We start from the raw sequence: 23655 nt of genomic DNA on the forward strand, positions 1-23655 counted from the left end.
GGATGCCCTAGGCATGGGGACGCCTCCTGCCACCTGAAACCCCGCAGCCCCATCACACCCGTCTGTTCCAGCAAATCTTTCCAAAGAGCATTTTCAAGCTTTCATAGCAAAGTTTCAGAGCCAGTGCCTCTTCGCTGATTTCGAGGGTGTGTTGTTTATTCAGTATTCAAGTCAGAGTTTCCCCATTTAGAAAAAAAAAGAGGAGGGTGGCTCCACGGATGGAGGTATGAGGGCGTCCACAGGCAGAGGGAGTCTCCGGGCTGAGATCTGCGCCACTCTCTGTCCCAATTTCAAGGCGTAGCCTGGAGCCCAAATCAGTCTCCAAACGTGGGCCGCTGGTTAAGAGGAATCTCCCCACCCACGATCCCCTCCCATACCCAGCCCCCACTGCCCAGAGCATGCCAGCCTTGCCTGCCCTGGCCTTCAGGACCCCCTCAGAGACCCTCAGGCCCCCAGTCAGGGTGGGCTTGAACCAAGGCAGCCCCAGAATCTATGCCAATGCCCTTGCCAGTGGGAGACCCTGGGGAGCACCGTGCGGGATGCATGGGGCCAGGCGGGGGCACACAGCGAGCGGCTTCAGAAGCTCTGGCCGTTCGGAGTCGGGGGGGGTGCCCAGAGCAAGAGACGGGCCAGGAAGCTGGAGTGAGCAGGGAGGCCTCAGCCCCTGGTGGGAGCAGGCCGGGTAAAAATAAACTAACCTGAGGGCAGCAGCCAGCAAGACCACTACAGGAGGGGTGGTGGGGCCGGAGGGGTCCCAGGAGCCCAGGAGAGGGAGGCATTGCCAGAGGTAAGGTCGGCAGATGAGAGCCAGTGCTGGTAGCATTCACTTGCTACAGCAGCTATGGTTTATTCTTTTCTTTTTCTTTTACACATGTTCCTGGGGCTCATGGAATTTACTGGTTTATTATAAAGGATATTACAAAGGATACAGGGGAAGAGATGTGCAGGGCAAGGTATGGGGGAGGGATGCAGAGCTTCCATGAGCTCCCCAGGCGCTCCACCCTCCAGGAGCCTCCACGTGCTCAACCATCCAGAAGCTCCCGGAACCCCATCCTTCTGAGTGTTCACGGAGGCCTCATTACGAAGGCATGATTGATTCAATCATTGGCCACTGATGATCAGCTTAACCTTCAGCCCCTCTCCCCTACCTGGAGGTTGCGGGGTGGTGCTCAACCTTGTAATTCTACCTGGTCTTCCCTGGGAACCATCCTGAAGCTGCCAGCTGGTCTGTCAATCATGAGCATCCAAAAAGACATCACTTTGGAGATTCCAAGGATTTTAGGAGTTGTGTGCCAGGAAATGGAGATGAAAACCAAGTGTATATTTCACAACATGACAGTCAGTCTCTTTCAACCACAGCCTTACTTCCTGCCGTGCTGCCGGCCTCAGCCCCCCTCACCCCAGCGCCTTTGAACACGTTGCCGGTTGCCTGCAGCGATCGCCTCTGCCTGCTGGGTTTGAGCCTGGTTTACTCCTCAACCTTCTGTGCTCAGCCCGAAGGTGTTCCCCCGAGGCAGCCCTCCTGACCTGGTCCTACGAACCCCAGGTCCTATCCTGCCACTGGTCCCCTTTGTCACACCTGTCACTTCCTGTGTTTCACGTTTACTGATGTGGTCTTGCACTTGTGCAGTCCCATGAGGGCAAGGACTGTGTCTGGCTTTGTCCTCCACGGGACCCCAGCGCCAAGTCCACAGGGAGCACCCAATGCTGAATGAATGAATGAGTGACCGGCAAGGGAGGTTTATTTTGTCATGTTGGGGGTCAAAGGTTGCTGGGCGGACCACGTGGGTGAGGTTGGGTGGGGAGGGAAGCAGAGATGACCCCTTGGAAGAAGGGGTAGGAGGCGGGGAGGTGGGTGTGGGGTGCTGTATAAGGATGGCAAGTGCTTCCAGGGGTGACAAGCCAACCCCTAGAGCACCAGGCAGCAGAAAAAGGCTGACACCCTCACGCCCCACTTCCACTTAGGGAGTGAGGCCAGGCCTCCGGGAAAGCCAGCTCCCCGTTGCTAGGAGAGCCCCAAGGGAAGCTTCATCAGCTGCTGAGTTGGTCACAGTGGAACCCCATGTGGTGGGTGGGAGGGGTTTGAGGCACAGGGGTTTGGGTGGTGGCTTCAGGATGGAGACTCGTGTCTAGATCATGAGGGGTGGCCCCAGGGATGACCACCTCCAAACAGGAAGCAGACAAAGGCACAGATGGCAGAAGCGGAGGCAGAGAATGGGCTGCAGGGGCTTCCCCAGAGGGAGAGCCGAGCAAGGGGACAGGCTGGAAACACTCAGCCTCCGTGGCCTGAAGCACAGACAGCTGGTCTCACACGCAGGCCGGGCAGCCACACCACCTAGAACAAGGGGCATGTCCGCAGGGCAGGCCTCAGGACGCCCCGGGCTGGCCCTGCCATCAGCCTAGAAAGATGGCCCAGGCTTTCCCAGTAGGGAGCATGTCCAGCCAGGTCCTGGGCAGGAGCTGAGACTCCCTGGCTGGCCTGAGAGGGGATGATCAAGTGTGCAGGCCCAGCCCGGGACTTCCCCGCTCTTCCCCGCCACCCAGCGGAACCAGCTGGGCGTGAGAAAAGAAGAGAAGTGAATCAAGAGCCCAGAGCATGAGGCTGGACCAGCCCTTACACCACATGCAAAAATCAACTCAACTTGCATCAAAGACCTAAACTCAAGAGCTAAAACCACAAAACTCTTAGAAGAAAACACAGGGGAAAAGCTTCATGACGTTGCATTTGGCAATGATTTCTTGGATATGGCGCCAAAAGCACAGGCAACAGAAGAACAAATAGATAAAGTAGAACGTCCGTCGAAGTTTAAAATATTTGCATATCAGGCTGGGCCCGGTGACTCACGCCTGTAACTCCAGCACTTTGGGAGGCTGAGGCGGGTGGATTACTTGAGGTCAGGAGTTCGAGACCAACTTAGTCAACACGGTGAAACCCCGTCTCTACTAAAAATACAAAAATTAGCTGGGTGTGGTGGCGGGTGCCTGTAATCCCAACTACTCAGGAGGCTGAGGCAGGAAAATCGCTGGAACTAGGGAGGCGGAGGTTGCAGTGAGCCAAGATCATGCCTCTGCACTCCAGCCTGGGCAACAGAGTCAGACTCCATCTCAAAAAAAAAAAAATTGCATATCAAAGGGCACTAACAACGTGGGGAGAAGGCAATCCATGGAATGGCAGCAAATCATAGGTCAGATATGGGATTATTATCTGGGTATTAATCTACAGCTCTCCTAACACTCAGCAACAACAATCATCCAAATCAAACACAGGTAAAGGACTTGAACAGACATTTCTGCAAGAATATGTGCAAATGAGCAATAAACACGAAAAGATGCTCAACATCACTAACCACTGGGGAATTGCAAATCAAAACCACAAGGAGAGACCCCTCACAACCATGAGCTCTGGGCAGGTAGGAAGACGCCTGATGGGGAGTTGCCGGCTCCGTGCTGTCCCCAGAATTCCTGCAGGGGCTAAGCTCGACCCCGACACCTCACCAGGAGCACAGGAACGAGTGGAAAAGGCCAACGGCCACCCCAAAGGGCCAGAGGGGTCCAGCAAGGGGTCTGGGACATGGAACCATTCTGTGCATCCAGACACACGGGGACAACAGGGGGATGAAAGGTGGCCCCTAAAATTTACATCCACCCCAGAACCTATGAACATCGCCTATTTGGAAAAAGGGTCTTTGCAGACGTTATGAAGTTAAGGATCTTGTGATGGGACCATTTTGGGTTACCCAGTGGGCCCTAAATCCGAGAAAGACTGTCCATATGAGAGACAGACAGGGGGAGATTTAGGGCACAGAAGGAGGCCCCGTGACAACGGAGGCAGAGGTCGAGTGGTGTGGCCACGAGCCAAGGAACGCCAAGGGTTTCGGGAGCCGCCAGAAGCTGCCAGAGGCGAGAAGCAGGCTCCCCCTCGGAGCCTCCGGAAAGAACCAGGCCTGCTGATGCCGTGATTTCAGACTTCTGGCCTCCAGAACGGCGAGAGAAGAAATGTCTGGTGTCTTGAGCCACCCAGTTTGTGGCACTTGGTGATGGCAGCCCCAGGAAACCACTACAGGGACCAGAGTTCCCACGGGGCTGGGCAGGAAGCGGGTGCAGAGTGCGTCAGGCCAGGCCTCTCACCTCGGAGATGGAAAAGCAGAGCTGGAGAGGTTGAGACCAGACAGGCACCGCACGTCCAGGGGTAAGAACTCCCAGGGGATGGCAGAGGCCATCGGGGACAGCACAACGAGGGACAGGAGGGAGGGGTGAGGGCTGAGGCACCGCCCTCCAGGAGGCCTCGGTTCCCTGCCCACTGATGACCCAGGAACCCCGTAAGAGGAGCTGGGCTTTACCCTGTGCCGTACTGCATCGGATGGACCCTGGTGGGGACAGACGTCCAGCGAGAGCGTGGCCAAGCCCCCTCCAGGACCCCGGGCTTGCATTCATGACCATGCACAGACGGCCACTCCCCCTGCCTGCAGCCCTCCCTCGTGGCCTGTTCCTAGCCTCCCAGCCCAACGGAGCTCCCCAGTGGAAAGTTCCCTTCTTGGAGACTCTCTCCCTGCTGAAATACAAGCTCTTGGAACAAGATAAAACTGCTTAATTTGTAAAAGCCACAAAGCCGGTCCAGAACAAAAAAAAAGCTCCGACCCTTGGCTGGAAGGAGTGGCCTTCCATGCCTCAGCGGCCAGTCACCACTCCATGACTCATGCCGGCCCTGCTGACAAACCCTCCAGCACCTTCCCAGGGGAAGGCCACAGCCCCCAGGGAGGGCAGGAGAGTACCCAGGCCCCCGTTCACAAACCAGACCGGAGCCAGACACTGCCTAGGGAGGGACAAGAGGGCAGCTCTTGGGGCTCCTAAGCCTTCCCTGGGGCCGGCAGACCACCATGGACTCACCAGGGTAGGACCACCCCCTCCCACAAACCCTTCCTGGGCAGCTGTAGGGCAGCCTGAGCTGGACACGCCTCACACGCCAGCCCAGTGGGGCATGAGGCACCCACAGCCACGTCTGGAAGTCAGCGGGCCGGCGTCTGCCGGGCAGGCCTCTGTCACACAGGCACAGCGTCCTCCCCATGGCTCCTCCTCAGGCCAGAGCATGCATGGGGATCAGAGCAGCTCTCGCAGTGGCTTGCGGCCTGACAACGCGGCGTGAGCCACGCCCTGCAAAGAAGAAGAGCCCCTCAGTGAGGGAAGAGGCGCCCACAAAACTCAGGACACGCGCAGAAACCTGCAGGAGGTGGGGGCGCTGCCTAGGGGCCGTGCCGCTCCCACCCCTCACCTTGTAGATTATGGAACTGCGGCCCAGAGCTGCCAAGTGGCTTGCTCAAGGCCACCCAGCAGATACAGGAAGGAACTCACTTCCCCAGGGAGTGTTCAGGAGTTCAGTGACAATTAAAGACCAGCGCTAAAGTTTGCCCAGGACGAGAACCTCATTAAGGGAAACAGCTCCGGGACTGTCGTGTTCATTCGGAAGGCAGCCAGTTTACAACTGAGTTTCTAAAAATGTACGTTTTCTTACATGAAAACACATCCGAATGGGATTTTGTAGAAAGCATCTTTCATCAAGGCACAGCCCGAGGGGAGGTCCCCGCTTCATCCCTGGCTGTGCTGTCCTCAGCCAAGGGCAGCAGGGATCAGAGTGGTCTCTGGGGCACAGCACTGGCTGCTTTCAAAGAGTGTTTTGTTCAGTTCATGAAAAGCCCGTGTTTTGTGAGCCTGGGAGGGTGCCATCACTTCCAGCTCCCCAGGGAGCACCACCCCCAAACCCACGCCTCTCTGCTCGGCTCTCAGATCCCCTGCTGGTCACCCATCTGGGCCTCGGCTAGATCATCTATAAAGTGAAGGCCGAACCCGAGGCTCCCCGAGGCCCCTGCCAGCCAGGCGGGTGGAGTGACGTCCTCCTGGGGCTGGTGGCCCAGGAGGCAGGGGACCCACTGTGGTCTGCCCAGGCTGCCTGGTGGGGTGGTCACTCCGAGGACGGCTCCACTGCGCAAGCCTGACGAAGGTCCCTCTCAGCGCTCCCTGCCCTGCGGCTCCTGCTGGGCGGAGAGCAGGACACTGGGCTCCACACCCACCCATCCCAGCGGGCCTGAGCCCCCGAGCTCAAACAGATAAGATGCAGTTTCACTGCCGCCCAAGCCTTCTGCCGTCTCCCCGGCCCCCTCCTGAGGTCCGCCTGCTGTGCCCGACTGGGTGTGCTCAGTGGCACAACACACACCTGCTCCACCAGTCCCAACGTGACAATCAAGATGTGGCCCTGAGGCCGGGCACGGTGGCTCACGCCTGTAATCCCAGCACTTTGGGAGGCTGAGGCGGGCGGATCACGAGGTCAGGAGATCGAGACCATCCTGGTTGACACGATGAAACCCCATCTCTACTAAAAATACAAAAAAATGTGGCGGGCGCTTGTAGTCCCAGCTGCTTGGGAGGCTGAGGCAGGAGAATGGCGTGAACTAGGGAGGCGGAGCTTGCAGTGAGCTGAGATCGTGCCACTGCACTCCAGCCTGGGCAACAGAGCCAGACTCCGTCTCAAAAAAAAAAAAAAGATGTGGCCCTGGGAGCAGCGGTGGAGGGGACCACACGTCCTAGAGAGGAGCCACCGAGATGGGCCTCCCTCTCTCAGGCCTCTCAGGGACCCCCCCAACACACACATAGTGGCAACCAACAGACCAGGGCCCAAGGCACGTAGGGGTTGACACTCAGCGACCTCCCGCTCCATGGCCCGTAGGTCACTTCAGAATACCCAAAGCCTGGAGCTTGGCTCAGCCACCCCATGTCTCCCAGCCCTGGGCTCAGAGGGCGGCATGAGCGGCAGAAACTGTCATCACTGCTAATTACCGATGACGGCGCTGGCCACGTGAGATGGCAGCCACGGTACCGCATGTGAGTGAAGGGACCAAGGAGGCTGGGCCTGGGAGGGAGGGCCTGGAAAGCTGGGGTGAACTAAAGGCAGGGGAGCCCCCTTTCTCTTCATTTGCCGGTTCACGCCCTGATGGGTCTGTGCCTGCGGCAAGGGGGCTGCCAGCGTGAGTGGACACACGCACACACATGCACACACACGTGCACACACACGCCAGGCTCCTCTGAGCGCCGGGAGCTTCCCCCTCTATAATCAACTGCCAGGAAGGCACAGAAATGCTATTTTAGGTAGGAGACCGAGGCAGCCTTGAAGACAGGCTTTGGCTGGAAGCAAAAAACAAACCACACAGTGGACAAACCAACCACCAGCCAGGTCCAAGCGCCGCCGTCCCAGACCCGAGCCAGGGGGGCAGGTCCTCCACACCCTCCCAAGGTTTCGGCACCAACAGCCTCAGCATTGACAGTGGCCATGACATGCAAGAATGGCACACTGGAAAATGAAAGGGAAGTAGCCAGGAGAGAGGAGAGCCGAGTTTAAATAAAAGCCAGACTCAGGAGAGCTTAGCTTCTGAGACGGCGTTCATCCCACGAGCTTGGAACCGTCAAAAAGAAAAGAAATATTTCTGTGAAAAATGAGCAAAAGCGCCCTTTGCATGCTTATTCCCCCAAGCATAAATAAAGCCCCGAGTCCAGGGCAGTGGGGGGCGGCCGATGGGGAGGGGGCTGTCTGCGTACCTGAGATCCGGTCCCTCTCCATTCCTACGGATATATTTAGCAGCGGCGGGAGTCCCGGCGTCCCGCTCAGAGGCGGCCTCCCCTTTCTCACCCCCGTCGCCCTCCCTCTCTCAGCCTCCTCCTCCTCCTCCTCCTCCTCCTCTTCTAAAAACACTCTTTGTCTGGTCTAATTTCTTCAATCTGTTGCAATCACGAATGCATCCGAATTACCACATTTCCATGTGCTGATCATATGTTTGTGCTCCAAACTGAAGTAGCATTGTCTCTTCAAAACGGGAGGAAAAAGGGAGCAAAGGAGAGAAATCCAAAAATAGGAGGCAGGAGAGAGGGCCCGACGTGGGCCCCGAGGAGTCCGGCAGCCCGCAGGCTCTGCCTGCGAGAGTCCCAGAGTCCCGGCCGCCCGGTCTGGTCGGTGGCTGCAGAGGTCCCGAGTGCGGCTTCCGGCAGCCTCCTCTCTCCACCTCCTCCAGTCCCCGCCGCCCCGAGGCTTGCTGCTCCTTTTTAATATCCACTTGGAGATGCTTAACTTAGACTCTTGGAAACCAACTCACAGAGTCAAATTCCTGACGACTTCCAAAGTCTTTCATTTTCCCTGTCCCGCGATGCTACGATTTCCTTGGGTTTAAGGATTTAAAAAGCCCAGTTCCTGCGTGCCTGCCTCGCCTTCCTCTGTCCTGGGCTGGCCCCAGTCCTTCTTCACCCTGTACCCCAACGTGGCTGGGCAGGAGGAACGGCCGTGCCCCAGGCCAGCGTGCTGAGAAAAGGTTCCGGAGCACCTGCCCAGGAGGAACCCAGAGAAGTCACCCCCCTCCGTCCCGTTAGCCTGCAGTGACAGAGACAGTTGCCGTCCCCGCCCAGGCAGAGAGGGCGAACGGGACGGGGACTTCCTGGAAGATTCCTACCACACACGCATGAGTCAGTGAGTCTCTAGCCGTCCCCTGGGAGGGAGCGAGTCTTCCTCTCCCGGAACTCGGGGCCCCACTGGGGGATCAGTGCTGTTCCCCACTGTTCATCCGGGGTCCTCAGAGGCTGCTTACTTACCTGGGGGGTCCCCACCAGCACATGGTCAGGGTCCATGCTGAGGCCAAGGGCTCAGCAGAGCAGGTGGGGGTTTACAATGTGGGTCCCTGGGGTGGGGATCAGGGGCATCCTCTCTGTCTTTAAGCTTCACCCCAAGGGTTCATTCAAACCCGAGACACGGAGGCTGGTTCTGCTGGCCCAAGCCTGTTTAAAGAGAATGTGTGTTCGTGCCAAGGCTGAGAGCTCAGGCAATCTCTCTGAAAACTCCAGATTGTCAGCTTCTGTTGAGAAAGGGAGGACGCGTGGCCGCACCACGGAAGCCTTCCTGCCTGGCCGCACAGGGCTGGTATAAGACAGTTCTGCTCTTCAGACAAAACACTTTTCAGTTTGCGCTGCTCCCCAAGGCCCCCAACAAATTTACAATATTTGCACCCCTCTACCTCGACACACCCCGCAGGCCTCTGAGTTTACAATCCCTGCCCCACAGAGCCAGGTGAGTTACCTGTGACCAGGTGAGGCCCATGCACAGCCCTCGGCTAGATGACAGAGCCAAAGGCCCTGAAGTGCCACTTCAGGCCACAGTCCCGTCCGCTCTCTGCCTGGGATAGGACCCCAAATGCAGTCTCCTTGGCAGAAAGGACGTCTTCCTGTGGGGTGGGGAGGACCATTCCCAGCCTTCTGGGAGACATCAAGCAACCACCTCCTCCCAAAGAGCCTAGAGGACAGCCCCACAGGCAGCCAGGCAGTGAGGGAGGTGGGGACAGCATCTCAGCCGAGGTGGGAGGCTGGGGAGGGAGGGAGGGATCATAGGCACTAGAGAAGGCTGAATAATGGCCCCAGGGATAGCATGTCCTAATCCCTAGACCTGCAAATGGGACCTTGTGTGGAACAAGAGTTTTTGCATCTGTGATTCAGTTGCGGATCTTGCTGTAGCGAGAGCACCTGGATGGTCCAGGTGGTCCCTAAAGGCAGTCTCGGTGCTCATACAAGACAGGGGCAGAGGGAGATTCGACACAGACAGGGATGGCCAAGTGGAGATGGGGCCCGGAGAGATCTGAAGATGCTGGTGTTGAAGGTAAGGGCCACGCAGCCACAAGCCAAGGGACACCCACAGCCACCAGAGGCTCGAAGGGGCAGGCGATGAAGGCAGTGCCCCCAACCTTTTTGGCACCTGGGATCGGTTTCAGGGAAGACAATTTTTCCACGGACCAGGGAGTGGGGAGATGGTTTTGAGATGATTCAAGTGTATTATATTTATTATTTTATTTTATTTTATTGAGACAGAGTCTCGCTCTGCCACCCAGGCTGGAGTACAGTGGCACTATCTCAGTTCACTGCAACCTCCGCCACCTGGGTTCAAGCAATTCTTCTGCCTCAGCCTCCCAAGAAGCTGGGACTACAGACGCCTGCCACCGTGTCCGGCTAATTTTTGTATTTTTAGTAGAAATGGGGTTTCACCATATTGGCCAGGCTGATCTTGAACTCCTGACCTCGTGATCCGCCAGCCTTGGCCTCCCAGAGTGCTGGGATTACAGGCGTAAGCCACTGTGCCTGGCCTTTATTTTTTATTTTTTGAGACAGAGTTTCACTCTGGGATTACAGGTGTGAGCCACTGCACCCGGCCACAAGCACGTTGTATTGATTGTGCACTTTATTTCTATTATTATTATGTTATAATATACAATGAGATAATTATACAACTCACCATAATGTAGAATCAGTTGGAGCCCTGAGCTTATTTTCCTGCAACCAGATGGTCCTATCTGGTGGTGATGGGAGACGGTGACAGATCATCAGGCATTAGATTCTCATAAGAAGCACGCAACCTAGATCCCTCACATGTGCCGTTCACAATACGGTTCACTCTCCTATAAGAATCCAGTGCCATGGCTGATCAGACAGGAGGCAGAGCTTGGGCAGTAATGCGAGCAATGGGGAGTGACTGTAAATACAGATGAAGCTTCGCTCGCTTGCCAGCCACTCACCTCCTCTGTGCAGGCCAGTTCCTAATAGGACACATGGGGCTGGGAACCCCTGCCCTAGAGCCTCCAGAGGGCTATGCCCAGTGGACACCCTGATTTCAGCCTGGTGACCCTGATCTCGGATGTGTGGCCTGCAGAGCTGTGAGAGGATGGCTGGGCGTTGTTGTGACCCAGCCAGCTTGTGGCCACTCGTTACAGCAGCTGCAGGAAACTGATGCAGTGCTACAGACAGAGCCAGGGCTCAGCTCACTGGAGTTGCTTTCTGTTATTCTATTTCTTCCTAAAACATTGTGTTAAGCCAACCACTAACAACCACTGACTCCGATCGGCAGGAATCGCAGAGGTTTCTTGGTTTGTTTCTTTAATCCCTTTTCCAATTTTGAAATAATATTCCTTGTTGGTTTTTCTGATTATAAATGTAATATCTTTCTTTGTATTGAGTTTAGAAACAAGAGAAAAAGTATAAAGCAGAAACCCCAGCTGGGCAAGGTGGCACGTGCCTGTAATCTCAGCACTTTGGGAGGCTGAGGCGGAAGGATTGCTTGAAGCCAGGAGTTCGAGGCTGCTGTGAGCTATAATCGTACTACTGCACCCTGGCTGGGTAAAAAGAGTGAGACCCTGTCTCAAATAAAAAAAAAAGAGAAGAAGAAGAAGAAAACCCATTAACCTCACTCGAGACTCTCCATACGAACTCCTGCTGTGGGGCAGGGAAGCCCAGGAAGGCCTCACGAGGCTCTGACCCAGCCTGGCTGGCGGTGGGAACTTGGGAACAGCCCCGAGTGAGGGGCCGGGCTATGACTGAGTTCATTCACCCAGCCACCTCCTGCACGCTGTGCACACTATGGGTTTGACGGCCAGGGCTGGAGCACTTGCTGAGCGCAGCCTTGACCCTCAGTTCTACCCAGCATGGTTTGGCCTGAGGTCCATCTCCCCTCCGTGCCTGAAAATCCAAACATTTTGGCCCAGGCGGGGGATCACTTGAAATGGAAAACCTGGCAGCACCGATTGGCTCTGAAGAGGCAGGAGTTAGTCATGAGCCGGCTGGGAGGCGAGTGCAGAGGTGGTGAGGTAAGGCCAGCAGAGGGTGGGGGAGGCGAGGGGCCAACCTCTCACCGCGCATGGTGTAAGCACTAAGGGGGCACCTCACCAGGCCAGCGCAGACCCAAGCCCCTGCGGTGGATCCCCCGCGGTCCCTCCCTCCAGAGGAACACTGAAGAGGTTTCTGTGGTCCTGTCTTAGATTCAGAGGCACATTTGCATACTAAACGCACTGAGTAATCCCACAGTGAGGGAGCCGGGCTTGGTTTAACCCACCTTTTCCCAAATTGGACCAAAGGTTGCTGTCCCAGGAAGGCAGGGCCCTCAGGCCCACGGCTTTGGGAAACTCTGGTTGTGCCAGCCTATGAGCCCAGCTCCCAGCCACCCCAGCCTGCCCACACCCTGGAGTGGGCACTGTTACCCAAAAGCCCCTTCCAGACAGTTCTCAGGGCGGCACCCCTGTCCTTCACCCCCCATAGACCCCTGGCCACTTTTCTGCGACATCAGCATCACTGGTTCACAGCTCCTCTTAATTGCAAAGTGGGGCTCAGCGGCACAGGCTGGGCCTGGCAGGGCGGGAAGGAAGAGCGAAGGCCACTTTGTCTCCACTAGCACTGGCCGGGCTCTGGAAAGGCCGGAACCCACAGACAGGAAGGAAGTGTCACACTCAACCTGCTTTGCGTCAGCCCGGGGGCATCTTGTAGAAAGAAGTTAGGTGGTCGTGGCCGGGTGCGGTGGCTCATGCCTGTAATCCCAGCACTTTGGGAGGCCGAGGCAGGTGGATCACAAGGTCAGGGGTTCGAGACCAGCCTGACCAACATGGTGAAACCCCATCTGTACTAAAAATACAAAAATTAGCTGGGCATGGTGGCACATGCCTGTAATCCCAGCTATTCAGAAGGCTGAGGCAGGAGAATTGCTTGAACCTGGGAGGCGGAGGTTGCAGTAAGCCTAGATCAGGCCACTGCACTCTAGCCTGGGCAACAGAGCGAGATTCCATCTCAAAAAAAAAAAAAAAAAAGAAGTTAGGTGGTCATTCTTCAGTCTCTGGCTTTCAAGATGCTATCAAATGCCTACTCCATTAGGAAGCCTTCCCTGGTTGCCCCCTCCACTCCTGTCCTTGCCCCAGAACACGGCCCGGCCCTCACAGACAATCCTGACATCAGAGCCTTCTTGGTAGAGATTTTCCTCTTCCATGGAAATTCATACTCCAAACTGAATATGTGTGCAGGATAAGCCCCTGTTCCCACATGAAACAAAAGTGAAAGGTGCGGGTCACCTGTCTTTCTCCACCCCTTCTCACAACAATCTGGGCTCCACAGGGGCCCAGTAGGGGCCAGGTCCAGTTCAGCCGCCCCAGGTGCACCATCCTGGGCACCAGCCCCTCTGTCCCCTTCCACGAAGCACAGCTTCATCCCCTGGTACCCAGGGGGGAGGGGACACATACCAGGCATTCCCCAGGGTGGACTGTGCTCCCCACACCAGGCCAGGAGGCCCTGGGGCTGGTCCAGCCATCCAGAAAATAGAGCAGGCGGTCCAGGTGACACTGATGTGGGCAGCAGGGGCCTTTGGGAAAGGGTCTTCGTAGGATCGGCCCCACCTTGCTCCAGGAGTACACACTGGGGAAGGGTGCTGCGCGGAGGTGGAGAGAAGGCATCTTGGGCTGAAAGGACGCTTTCTGATGCTCTGGGCTCGGATTTGCTGCCATCTTCCATGTCCCCTCACCTAACACACGTTCCAGTAAATCCTCCATGCTGATGAGCGCCAAGCTATAGAGGATGCACAACCTCTCGCTTTAAAAAGTGACTTTTCCTGCTGGGTGTGGTGGCTCACACCTGTAATTCCAGCACTTTGGGAGGCCAAAGTGGGAGGATCACTTGAGGCCAAGAGTTCAAGACCAGCCTGGGCAACATAGAGAAATCCCATCTCTAAAAAAAAGTCCAGGCACAGTGGCTCATGCCTGTAATCTCAGCTACTTGGGAGGCCGAGGCAGGAGAATCACTTGAACCTGGGAGGCAGAGATTGCAGTGAGCCAAGATCATGCCACTGCACTCCAGCCTGGGCAACAGAGCAAGACTCCACCTCAAAAAAAAAAAAAAAAAAACAATTTTTTTTTTGAGACAGGGCCTTACTCCCTTTGCCCAGGCTGGAGGACAGTGACGTGATCACAACTCACTGCAGCCTCAGCTTCCAGGGTAGCTGGAACTACAGGGGTGTACCACCACGCCCAGCTAACTTTTTGTATTTTTAGTCAAGACGGGGTCTCGCCATGTTGCCCAGGCTGGTCTGGAGCACCTGAGCTCAAGTGATCCTCCCACCTCGGCTCCAAAAGTACTGGGATTACAGGCATGGGTCACCATGCCTAGCCTGAAAACATTTCTTTTAAGAATTAGCCAGGCATGGTGGCGCACAACTGTAGTCCCAGCTACTTGGGAGGCTAAGGCAGGAGGATCCCTTGAGCCTGGCAGGTTGAGGCTGCAGTGAGCTATAATTGTGCCACTGCACTCCAGCCTGGGGGACAGAGAAAGACCCTGCCTAGAAAGAAAAAAGAAAAAAGAAAAAAAAAAGACTTTTCCGTTCATTTCCTGCTCATCCTCAGACTCAACCACTGAAGTTTGCTTCCGTGAATTAAAAATGAAGGAGCTCCATCCTGGACTCCCTCCTGCTGACCCTGCTACTGTACCTGCCAGCAGAGCCGGCCAAGACCCTCCAGGCTGGCCCCAGCCTGGCCCGCCTACAGCCTCCCAAGCAAGACGGATTCCCAGGCTGAGGCCAGCTGCATTCCTCTCTGGAATCTTTCTCCACTTTTTATTGTGCCTCAAACTTTGGCTGTTCCTAAATAAATACAATCCAGCTATCTCTGCCCTTGGGGCCGCTGCAGGGTTTACTGGTGCAAACCGCCTGGGCAGGCCTGTTGCTTTAGGAGTCCTTCCAGGTCAGTGTGGAAGGAAACCAAGACAACGGGGAGAAGCAGCCCGGTTGGGCCCAATTCCACTCTCACAGGCTCGTGCTCAGCCATCCATCCGGGCTGTAGCCTGACAGGAGCTGGAGCTGGCGCTCCATTCCTAGAGGGGGACCCCGACTGCCCCTGCAGAGCGAGGGAGGTCTGGGGGTGCAGAGGCCAAGGGCCCTTGCAGAGTTTGCCCCAGGCCCCCTGAGTTTAAGCTTCTCTGCAGCCAACGGAAGACTCCCCCGAGAGCGGGTGTCTTTCATCCTGCTTGCTCAGTAGGTGCCCAACAACCGTTCACTGGATAAACAATGAATTTGTGGATCCAACGTGAAGATGATCTAAACCAACGCCCCCCCATAGAACTCTCCGCAATGATGTCAATGTTCTGTATCTGCCATAGTCAATATGGCAGCCACATGTGGCAGTGAACGCTTGCAATGTGGAAGGGCTACCAAGGCAAAGAGTTTCGCATTTATGTTAAATAATTTAAACTTAAATAGTCACAAATGCCTAGTGTGTGCCCTGTTATACAGACCCTTTTTGTCACCTTCTTCTCCTCCCTAGAGACACTGCATTCGCCATCAATTTCTTACCCGGGAGGCAAACGGAGAAACGCTACTCTTTAGCCAATGGAAAAGAAGGCCAATATTTGCATTTTAAGCTAGTTTTTTGGGCAATTCTCCCAAGCATCTCCTATCAAGGTCAGTCCAGCAATATTTCCTGACTGCCTGCCACGCACCAGGAAAGCATCCCGCCGCGGCTCTGGTCCGAGGCTGTGGAGGACACAGAAATAACCAAGGCCAAGCTGATAGAAGGGGTGTGACAAGATGGCCCAAAGTCACCCTGAGCCAGCTGGGTCCAGGAGCACGGAAGCCCTGCTTTCCAGAGGACAAGTGGCAACCCATCCAGGGGGGCCCGAGCACTCAGAGCCAGGAGCGCAGAAGCAGGGGGCTCCAGGCTGGAAAGCGGTATCAGGGCCAGGCTGGGCGGCAGCACGAATCCACCCTCGAGGCTTTGGGGACGGAAACTAAGGGCTCTGTGAGTAAGAAGACCGGGCCCAGTCCTAATGGAAATGATCGGGTGGAGGGATCCTATCACCCGGTCCCCAGCACACAGGAGGGAAGTGGTAATCGTCCTCTAAATGTTGGCCGTGGACGGGAAGGAGCCACAGCAGGGCAGGGGTGGGGAGGATGGCACCCGCTGGTCCAAGGAGGGATGATGGAGGCCCAACCAAGACATGACCATGACCGGGGCAGCCTGTCCAAGGGTCAGTATGCAGAGGGCGAGTTGATGAGATCTTGGCAGCCTGTTGAGACCTGGGGGTGCTGGGGAGGCAGAGGTCAAGGTCAACTCTGAGATTTCCTGCTTGCAAACCTGGGTGGGTGGCAAGGCTGACATCAGAGAAATAGAGGAAGAGCGGGTAGCTATGGGTGAGAGAGGAAGTAATGAACTAGGGGTGCCTGCAAGAGCCCAGGGGCAAGGTCCTCGGGCAGCCAAGATGCTGGTGGTCTCTTCCACAACCAGCTCCCTCCACGTGGCACACTTTTGTCTGCATGGCTGGGCATGGGGCACCTGTTTGTCCGACACACTTTGAGCAGCTACTCTGTGCACTGAGGCAACGTGGCACGGTGCCCTGGGGAAATAGCGAGGAGGCACTGCACAGGCCCCACCCTTCTGGCATTTTCTGTCTCCTGGGGATGGTGGCAGTTAAATAAGTGACAGCCAATTGTCAGGAGAGTTTGGCTCTGATTCACCAGGTGGAGCCAGGCACTCCTGCCGGAAGAGGCATGGGAACTAGCATAGGATGAAGGGAGGCAGGGAGCACCAGCCCAGGCCCTGCCCCCACAGGGCCCTTTTTTCACACCTCCTTGTGCAGGCATCCCCTGCGAGGGCAGAGACGCCTGCAGTGCTTGAGGGAAACTTCCTGCGGGCGGGGGTCGTCCATCCACAGTGGCCAGGTGGGAGGTGCATCAGTGTCCTGTGGCTGCCATAATGGACCACAGCTGTGGGGCTTGAAAAAATGGAAGCGGGTTCTCTCCCATGCTGGAGGCCAGAGGTCCAAAATCAAGGTGTCAGCAAGGCCACACTCCCTAGGGAGGCTCTGGGGTGGGGTGGGGGGGGTCCTTCCTTGCCTCTTCCCAGGCGCTCCCTGGCCTGGGGCTGCGTCACTCCATCATCTGCTCCTGCCTTCACGTGGCTCTCCCCGGTGTGTCTGTGGCCTCTCTGCTTCTTTTAAGGACACCAGTTGTTGGATTTAGGGCCCACCCTAATCCAGAATGACCTCATCTCAAGATCCTTAACTACTTACATCTGCAAAGACCCCATTTCCAACTCCCAGGTCACATTCTGAGGTTTTTGGTGGACATGAGTTTGTGGGGGACATGGTTCAACCTAGGACAGAAGGGATAATGGGGGCACTGGGGAAAAGGCCACACACCCCAGAGGTATTGGAAGATGGAAGAGCAGGACCCAGTGACACGGGATGTCAGGCAGAGGAGTTGGCTCCAAGGATCCCAGCCGGGGTCTGAGGGCCAGAGGGAGGGAAGCTCAGGCACCACTGAGATGAAATGCTCCGTGCACCGTGGGAACCAGGGCAAAAGTCAGCTGGACGCTCAGTCAGAGAGGCGGCTGCCTGAGGCACAGAAAATGAGTGAACATGGGAGAGCCTACCAGAAGGCCACTTGGAAGGGCGTGGTGGTAACATCTAGAAGGGCTGAGAAGCGCGTCTCCACAGCCCAGCCAATCCACCTGGGGAAACACACGTTCCCGGCAGCACTAGTAACAGAGAAGACCTTTGGCGATGTCACCAGTGGGCCACGGGACAGGCAAACTCTGCCTCCCCACACAGAGGAACACTCGCTAGCTGCCAAAATAAATGAACCAAGGCTACGTGGATCTACACGGATAAATCTCCACGCCGTCACGTTGTGGGCACAGGCAGGGCAGCCACTGACTCCAGTGAGGCACCAAGGACGTGATGCTGATGATGGCATTCAAGAGGAGACAGACCTAGGCTGTTCAGACACACGATGCTGATGACCGTATGCAAGAGGAGACCAGGCCGGATGCGGTGGCTCACACCTATAATCCCAGCACTTTGGGAGGCCGAGGCAGGTGGATCACCTGAGGTCAGGAGTATGAGACCAGCCTGACCAACATGGTGAAACCCTGTGTCTACTAAAAATACAAAAAAAATTAGCCAGACATGGTGGCGGGTGCCTGTAATCCTGGCTACTGGGGAGGCTGAGGCAGAAGAATCGCTTGAACCCAGGAGGCGGAGGTTGCAGTGAGCCGAGATGGTGCCACTGCACTCCAGCCTGGGCGACAGAGCGAGACTCTATCTCAAAAAAAAAACAAAAAAAAAAAAAAAAAAAGAGGAGACCTAGGCTTCTCAGACACACTACCGCCCAGCACAGATGTGCCTGCCCGGGGCCAGATCCCAATCCAGAGGGGCGGGCACCACAGCAGGAGCATGGGATGGAGAGGGTCACCCAGGGCTGGGGCTACACCTGCAATGTCTCACTTCTTAAGCGGGATGGTGAGTACACAGGTGTTTTGTTACCTTATTCTTTACATTTTTTTTTTTTTGTAGCTCTAAGAATTCCATTTTTTTTTTTAAAAGGAAAGAAAGTGTGTGAGCTGACCAAAGGGTTGATCGTGGTGTCATTTAAGCTCTTGCCAGAAATGTCATCCCTGGCCCAGTCCCAAACACAGCCTCGAGAAGAGCCTTCGTCCTTCTGGGGAGGGCAAGAGTCCCAGACATAGGAGATTGGCCAGATGTGGATCTACAGAGAAGTTGGGCTGGGAGGATGGGATGGCAGACAGTCATCTGGGGAGTGTCAAATGGGGAGGCCGGAGATGCTGGGGCGTCTAGGAATGAACTCCTGCCTGGACCAGGGTCTTAGCAGCAGGGAGGCAGGGAGAAAGACAGAAGCCAAGAAGATGAGGAAAGGGTGTCTCGGGCCAGAGCCCACAGAGGCCCACAGAGGGAGGACCCCGTGTGTCAGCAGGCAGTCCCACGCAAACCCAGATCACCAGCTTGCAGCTTTGGGCTTCAGCAAATTATGCCTTAGGCTTCCAAGCTGAGCTGTGATCGTGGCTGCCAAGTGCTGACAGCACAGAACCAGCCAGTCTGAGCAGAGGGAAGCAACCGCCGGGGGAGGCTGTGTCCACGCAGCCCAGGGTGCCAGGTTCCCAAGATGCAACCCCCACAAGAACTGGGGTACCCTCCCCCCCCATTCCACCAGAAGCTGGCCAATGAGAGGGAAGGAGATGGAGAGGCAGATCAGATGCGGAGCCGGAGAAAAGCTCCCCAGAAACACAGCAGCGGCTGGGCTGTCCAGTGGTTAGTGCCCAACATGACTGCGATGGGCGGAGCCCCTCTTAACCACAGCGCTGAATCATGCAGCTGCCCAGGGGCCTCCAGCCAGAGCATCACCCCCCTCTTCCCACATACAGTCCCATCCTGTACTGCAAGGGGCCTCACATGCACTCACGTGGACACGGCATCCCCTCCACTCCCACTCCCTGTAAAAAGCCACCCTCTCCACCGTCCAGGCCTGGGGGTGCACAGTCCACAGGCACTGCATCCACCTCTGGAAGGCAGACTTAGGAGGCGTCTGTGCTGTCCCCACAGAAGCAAGCTCAGGATCAGAAGCAGGCTTTGGGTCTAGAATTCTGAGGTCTCAGGTGCCAGTGTGGTCTGGAACTGTTCAGTTTCATAGCCACTAGCCACACGTAGATATAAGTGGAAATCCATTTAAAATAAATAAATAATTCTATGCAAGTAAATGAGTGAATAAAATAAACGTAAACATTTATACTTCGAGTGTGCAATAGACCCAGGTGGCTGAGCGGCTACCATACAGGATGGCGGAGTGCGGACGTATAGAACAGACCCACCATCACAGAAGGTTTGATTAGACGGAGCTGGTCTAGAGCATGGAGGTGGCGGCTCCAGATGGGCACATGCCCTTGCCCCCGTAGGCACCTTGTCCTGGCAGGACAGCTGTCTCACCTTGTTCTGAAGGCAGCCCTGGTCCACAGGCGCTCTATTTGTGTGGATTTGACTCCGGGTCCGTGTCCTTTGGTAACTTTGTCTCCTCTAGAATGGCTAATTCATGAAGGCACAGTCCCTGCCTGTCTGCCACCATGATGGCAGCCAGGGGTCTGGCACCCAGTTGGCCCCCAGCACATATGCACAGGTGACCACGCTATCTCTGCTCTTCTCAGAGCTCCTCGTCTCCTAGGGGAGGTAAGTCCATTCATTGCTGTGACCCATCATCCTCTCCAAATAGAAAAGCCACTAGATGGGCACCTGTCCCAGCCTGGCCGCTGGAAGTGACAGCCAAGAACAACATAGGCTCCCAGAAACAGAGGCACTATCATGGCCACACTGGGGTCAGGCAGGGGAGATCAGGGACACCCAGTGGGGAGAAGATGACGTGCAGACTCAGCCCTCGGGGGCAAGGGCTGGAGGCAGAGCCCTGACCTCTCTGTCCCACTCCCCTGCCCAGGCTGAACCCAGTGGTTGGTAGAGTCCCTCCAAGCCTATAAGCTGTAACTCCTGTCCTGGACAGCCAGCCCCAGAGCTCTGATGGGTGCATCTGTTTCCCTTCCCTACTGGTTAGTGTGGAAAATTTCGAAACACATGGAAAAAGCACAAGGAGTAGCACAGTGACCACTGCCAGAGGCCCACTTATTTCCTCCTAGATAACACCGGACGTATCTGCTCTATCCTGGAGCATCTTCCATCCTGCAAGGTTGCAGGGAGCCCACAGATACTGAACCAGCACCAAGAGGCTCACGGCCAAAGCCACCTGTCCATGGCACGTCTGTCCCCTCAGCATCTCAAACCAAATCATCCAGCCCTATCTATCTCCTGTTCTCTCCTCTGTCCCGCACACACGGGCTTGCTCCCTGAGCCTGGGGGTGGCTGCCCCTGCCCCCACAAGGATCATCTCCAGCAGGGCAGCGTCGACAGGCCTGGAAGCCACCTGAGTCCAAAGCCGTCAAAGACAGCGTCTCCCTGGGAAATGGGCAAGTGGCCCCACTCATCCAGGGAAGCCAGGTGGGGAGGCAGGTCCCAGACCAGAATGAAGGGGCCCCAGCACAAACACACCCATGAGCTGGGTGGGGCCAGGGCAGAGCGAGCCACCTACCTGGGCCACTGGAGTCACCAAGCCTCCGGAGCCGGCCACTGGAGGTCCGCGTGCCTCCTAAAGACAGAGACAAAGGGCAAAGGTCACACAAGGCCACTGGCGCTCTCCCTCTGGGTGGATGGTTAACACCAGGAATGTCCTCGCCTTTGCTCCTGCTGTGAGTTCCAGAGCCAGAAACGGGGCCCATCTGGGGACAGAGGCCCTACTCCCCCAGGTAACCCTGGACCTGGAGGGATGACAGTCACTGCTGTCCGGCTGCTGGCCGGGCCCTGGGCCAAACCTTCACACACATCCTCCCCCAAGCCCTACTACCCCTGTTTTGCAGATAAGGAATCTGAGTCTCCACAGAGTGTCACTTCCCTGTGGCCACACAGTGAATGAGAGTTGCACACAGGTGAGCCCACATCCATCAGACTCCAAGTTGGGCTGCACCCAAGCGTGTCTCTGCTGGACAGAGTCTCCTCCTTCCTCCATGTCCACCCGTCTTATGAATCAGGGTTTCCCTACACCAGGGTCTACAACTCACGGGCAGTCCTGACCCAGCTCCCTTCACTCCCAGGGCTGGGTACAGCCGGGCTGGATTTGGGGATGGAGTGGGACAGGCTATTTTTACCTTTTGCCCCAGGAAGGAACAAAAACAGAACCTCAGATTAATGCAGCCTCCCGCGGCATGCACTCCCTCTGCCCACACACAGGCCTTGGCCTGGGGCTGCTCGTTGGAGAGGCTCATGGCAGGCAAGTCCTAACTCGAGGAGATTTGCTGAAGTGTTAAGCCAAGCAAACCCAAAAGGCTGCCAGGAGGAGCGGCCCTGGGAGCACAGGCAGCCACCCTATTGCTGTAGAGCACGGCGCTCTGGGGATGTCCCCTGGGCAATGCCATACAGCCACCCTTCAGAGAGCTTCAGGGACACATAACCAGCCCAGCCCCACCAACAGTGAGATAAGGGATCAGGTAGACCCAGACACCTCCCTGCATCTGATCACCATGCTGGCTGCTGGTCAAAGATGCCAGCTCCTCCCCGGAACCCTCCAGAGAGGCTCTTGCAGCATCCATCCATCCATCCACCCACTCATTTACTCCATTCACCCATCCATTCACCCATGGACCCCATCCACCCCACCATCCCTCCACGCATCAATCCACCCATCCACCCCATCCACCCAACCCACCTATCCAGCCCTTCACCCACCCACCCACCAATCCACCTATCCATTCACCCATCCACCTAATCCACCCATCCATCAACCCATCCACCCATCATCCATCCATCCATCCACCCACCCAATTACCCCATTCACCCATCCATCCATCCATTCACCCATGGACCCCATCCACCCCACCACCCCTCCACACATCCATCCACCCAACCACCCAACCCACCTATCCAGCCCTTCACCCACCCACCCACCAATCCACCTATCCATTCACCCGTCCACCTAATCCACCCATCCATCAACCCATCCACCCATCATCCATCCATCCATCCATCCATCCATCCATCCACCCACCCACCCACTCATCCTTCCTTCCATCCATTCCACAACGCCACTCCTAAACTGTGACCAGATGGAAATGGGTGCAGCCAGCTTGTTTCTAAAGGCTCAGAGCGGACGCAGAGTGAACTGTCCATCTGGCCTTTGTGTCCAGCAGCCCAGGCCTGTACACATGTTCCATAACTACAGGACACCAGACTCAGCAACTGGCAGCAGAATGAGCACAGTGTGTCCTTCGTGGAACTAGTATTGACAGGGTACCCATCTCTACTAAGCCTGAGCTTCTCTGGTGCTGGGGGGAACCCCAAGATGGGCCCCAATTTTAGTTGAACCCATCCTCCAGGGAAAGCAACACCGTGAGAAATGCGTGTGACACAAGGCTCCAAAGAGGGTGTGGGTCGTGACTCCTGGAGTAACCAGGGAGGCTTCATGGAGGAGATGAGGACAAAGCTGAGCCTTGAAGGAGGGGCCGGAGGACGCTGAGCAGGGACACCCACTTCTGCTTGCGAGGGTCTGACGGCAGGCTGTGAGCTGTACCTTAGCTCCGATTCATCCAACCCACAACCCCAGCATGCAGGTGCTCCCGCCCCATTTCACAGAGGAGGAAGCGAGGCCCAGGGCTGGGCAAACTGCCCAAGGTCGCACAGCTGCGGAATTCACCTCCAACACCCCCAGCCTGCCCCAGCCATGTCCGTGACCTCACCCAGCATCCTCCTCTTGGTGCCCACTCACTCTGCTCACTGCTAAGCAACAAAAACCCCACCAGGAAAACCCAGGGGTTCCCGGCCAGTCCCTCCAGACAGAAAGGCAGACCTCGGCGCAGATCTCCAGGAAGCGGGGATGGAGGGGCCAGCATCTGCCTCCCAGAAATGACAGCCTCCTTAAGACCAGGAGAGATGGCCCAGAGTGCAGCTCCGGTGGGCTGCCCGGGACCAGGAGGGGAGAGGAGCGGGGAGAAGGATGAACCCCGCTCCCAAGGCTGCTGAGTGGCACACAGTGAGCCTGGACCCTCCAGCCCCAGCTGAGCTCACTTCCACGATGGCCATGAGCACCCCCTTCACACACCTGACTGGAAGCCGCACTGTATATAACGCACACGGGGTTACTATCCCCTGTTCCACACATCCCCACGCACACACCATGCTGTCCGGGGCTGAGAGTGAACCAGAACTCTGCCCATAAATCTAGCACACCCCACTGTGGAAACAATGGGGGGTAAGGAGGGGCCGCCCAGCAAAGAACAGGATACATGTTCCTGAGGATGGAGTCACTTCTGGCTGAGACATCTCTGCAGGGGATGCCGGCGACAAAGGCTGCCCTGTCCTCCTCCCTGGGCCAGATGGACACCACCCCTGCCTTCTGCCCCCTAGCACCGGGCAAAAGTAAAATAGAAGAGGTTCCATCCAGGTTAAATACCCCAGGGCCTC

General features: G+C 56.5%; 1 protein-coding gene across 4 annotated transcripts in view; it reads right to left on the reverse strand.

Annotated features, from left to right (window-relative positions):
- Positions 1-23655, reverse strand: part of SEPTIN9 (septin 9) — a 222044-nt gene that overhangs the window by 174293 nt on the left and 24096 nt on the right. For 2 of the 4 annotated variants that reach the window (XM_055388822.2, XM_055388823.2), the window contains exon 2: positions 20735-20791. The exons of 1 other annotated variant lie outside the window; for it this stretch is intronic. In XM_055388822.2, the coding sequence (XP_055244797.1) occupies positions 20735-20791 (57 nt within the window). Of the gene's footprint in view, positions 1-7584; positions 8795-20734; positions 20792-23655 lie in introns of those variants that run through there. One more of the 4 variants, XM_055388825.2, reaches the window with a different exon arrangement.

This window comes from Gorilla gorilla, chromosome 4, assembly GCF_029281585.2.
Source record: "Gorilla gorilla gorilla isolate KB3781 chromosome 4, NHGRI_mGorGor1-v2.1_pri, whole genome shotgun sequence".
In the NCBI taxonomy this organism is placed as follows: domain Eukaryota; kingdom Metazoa; phylum Chordata; class Mammalia; order Primates; family Hominidae; genus Gorilla; species Gorilla gorilla.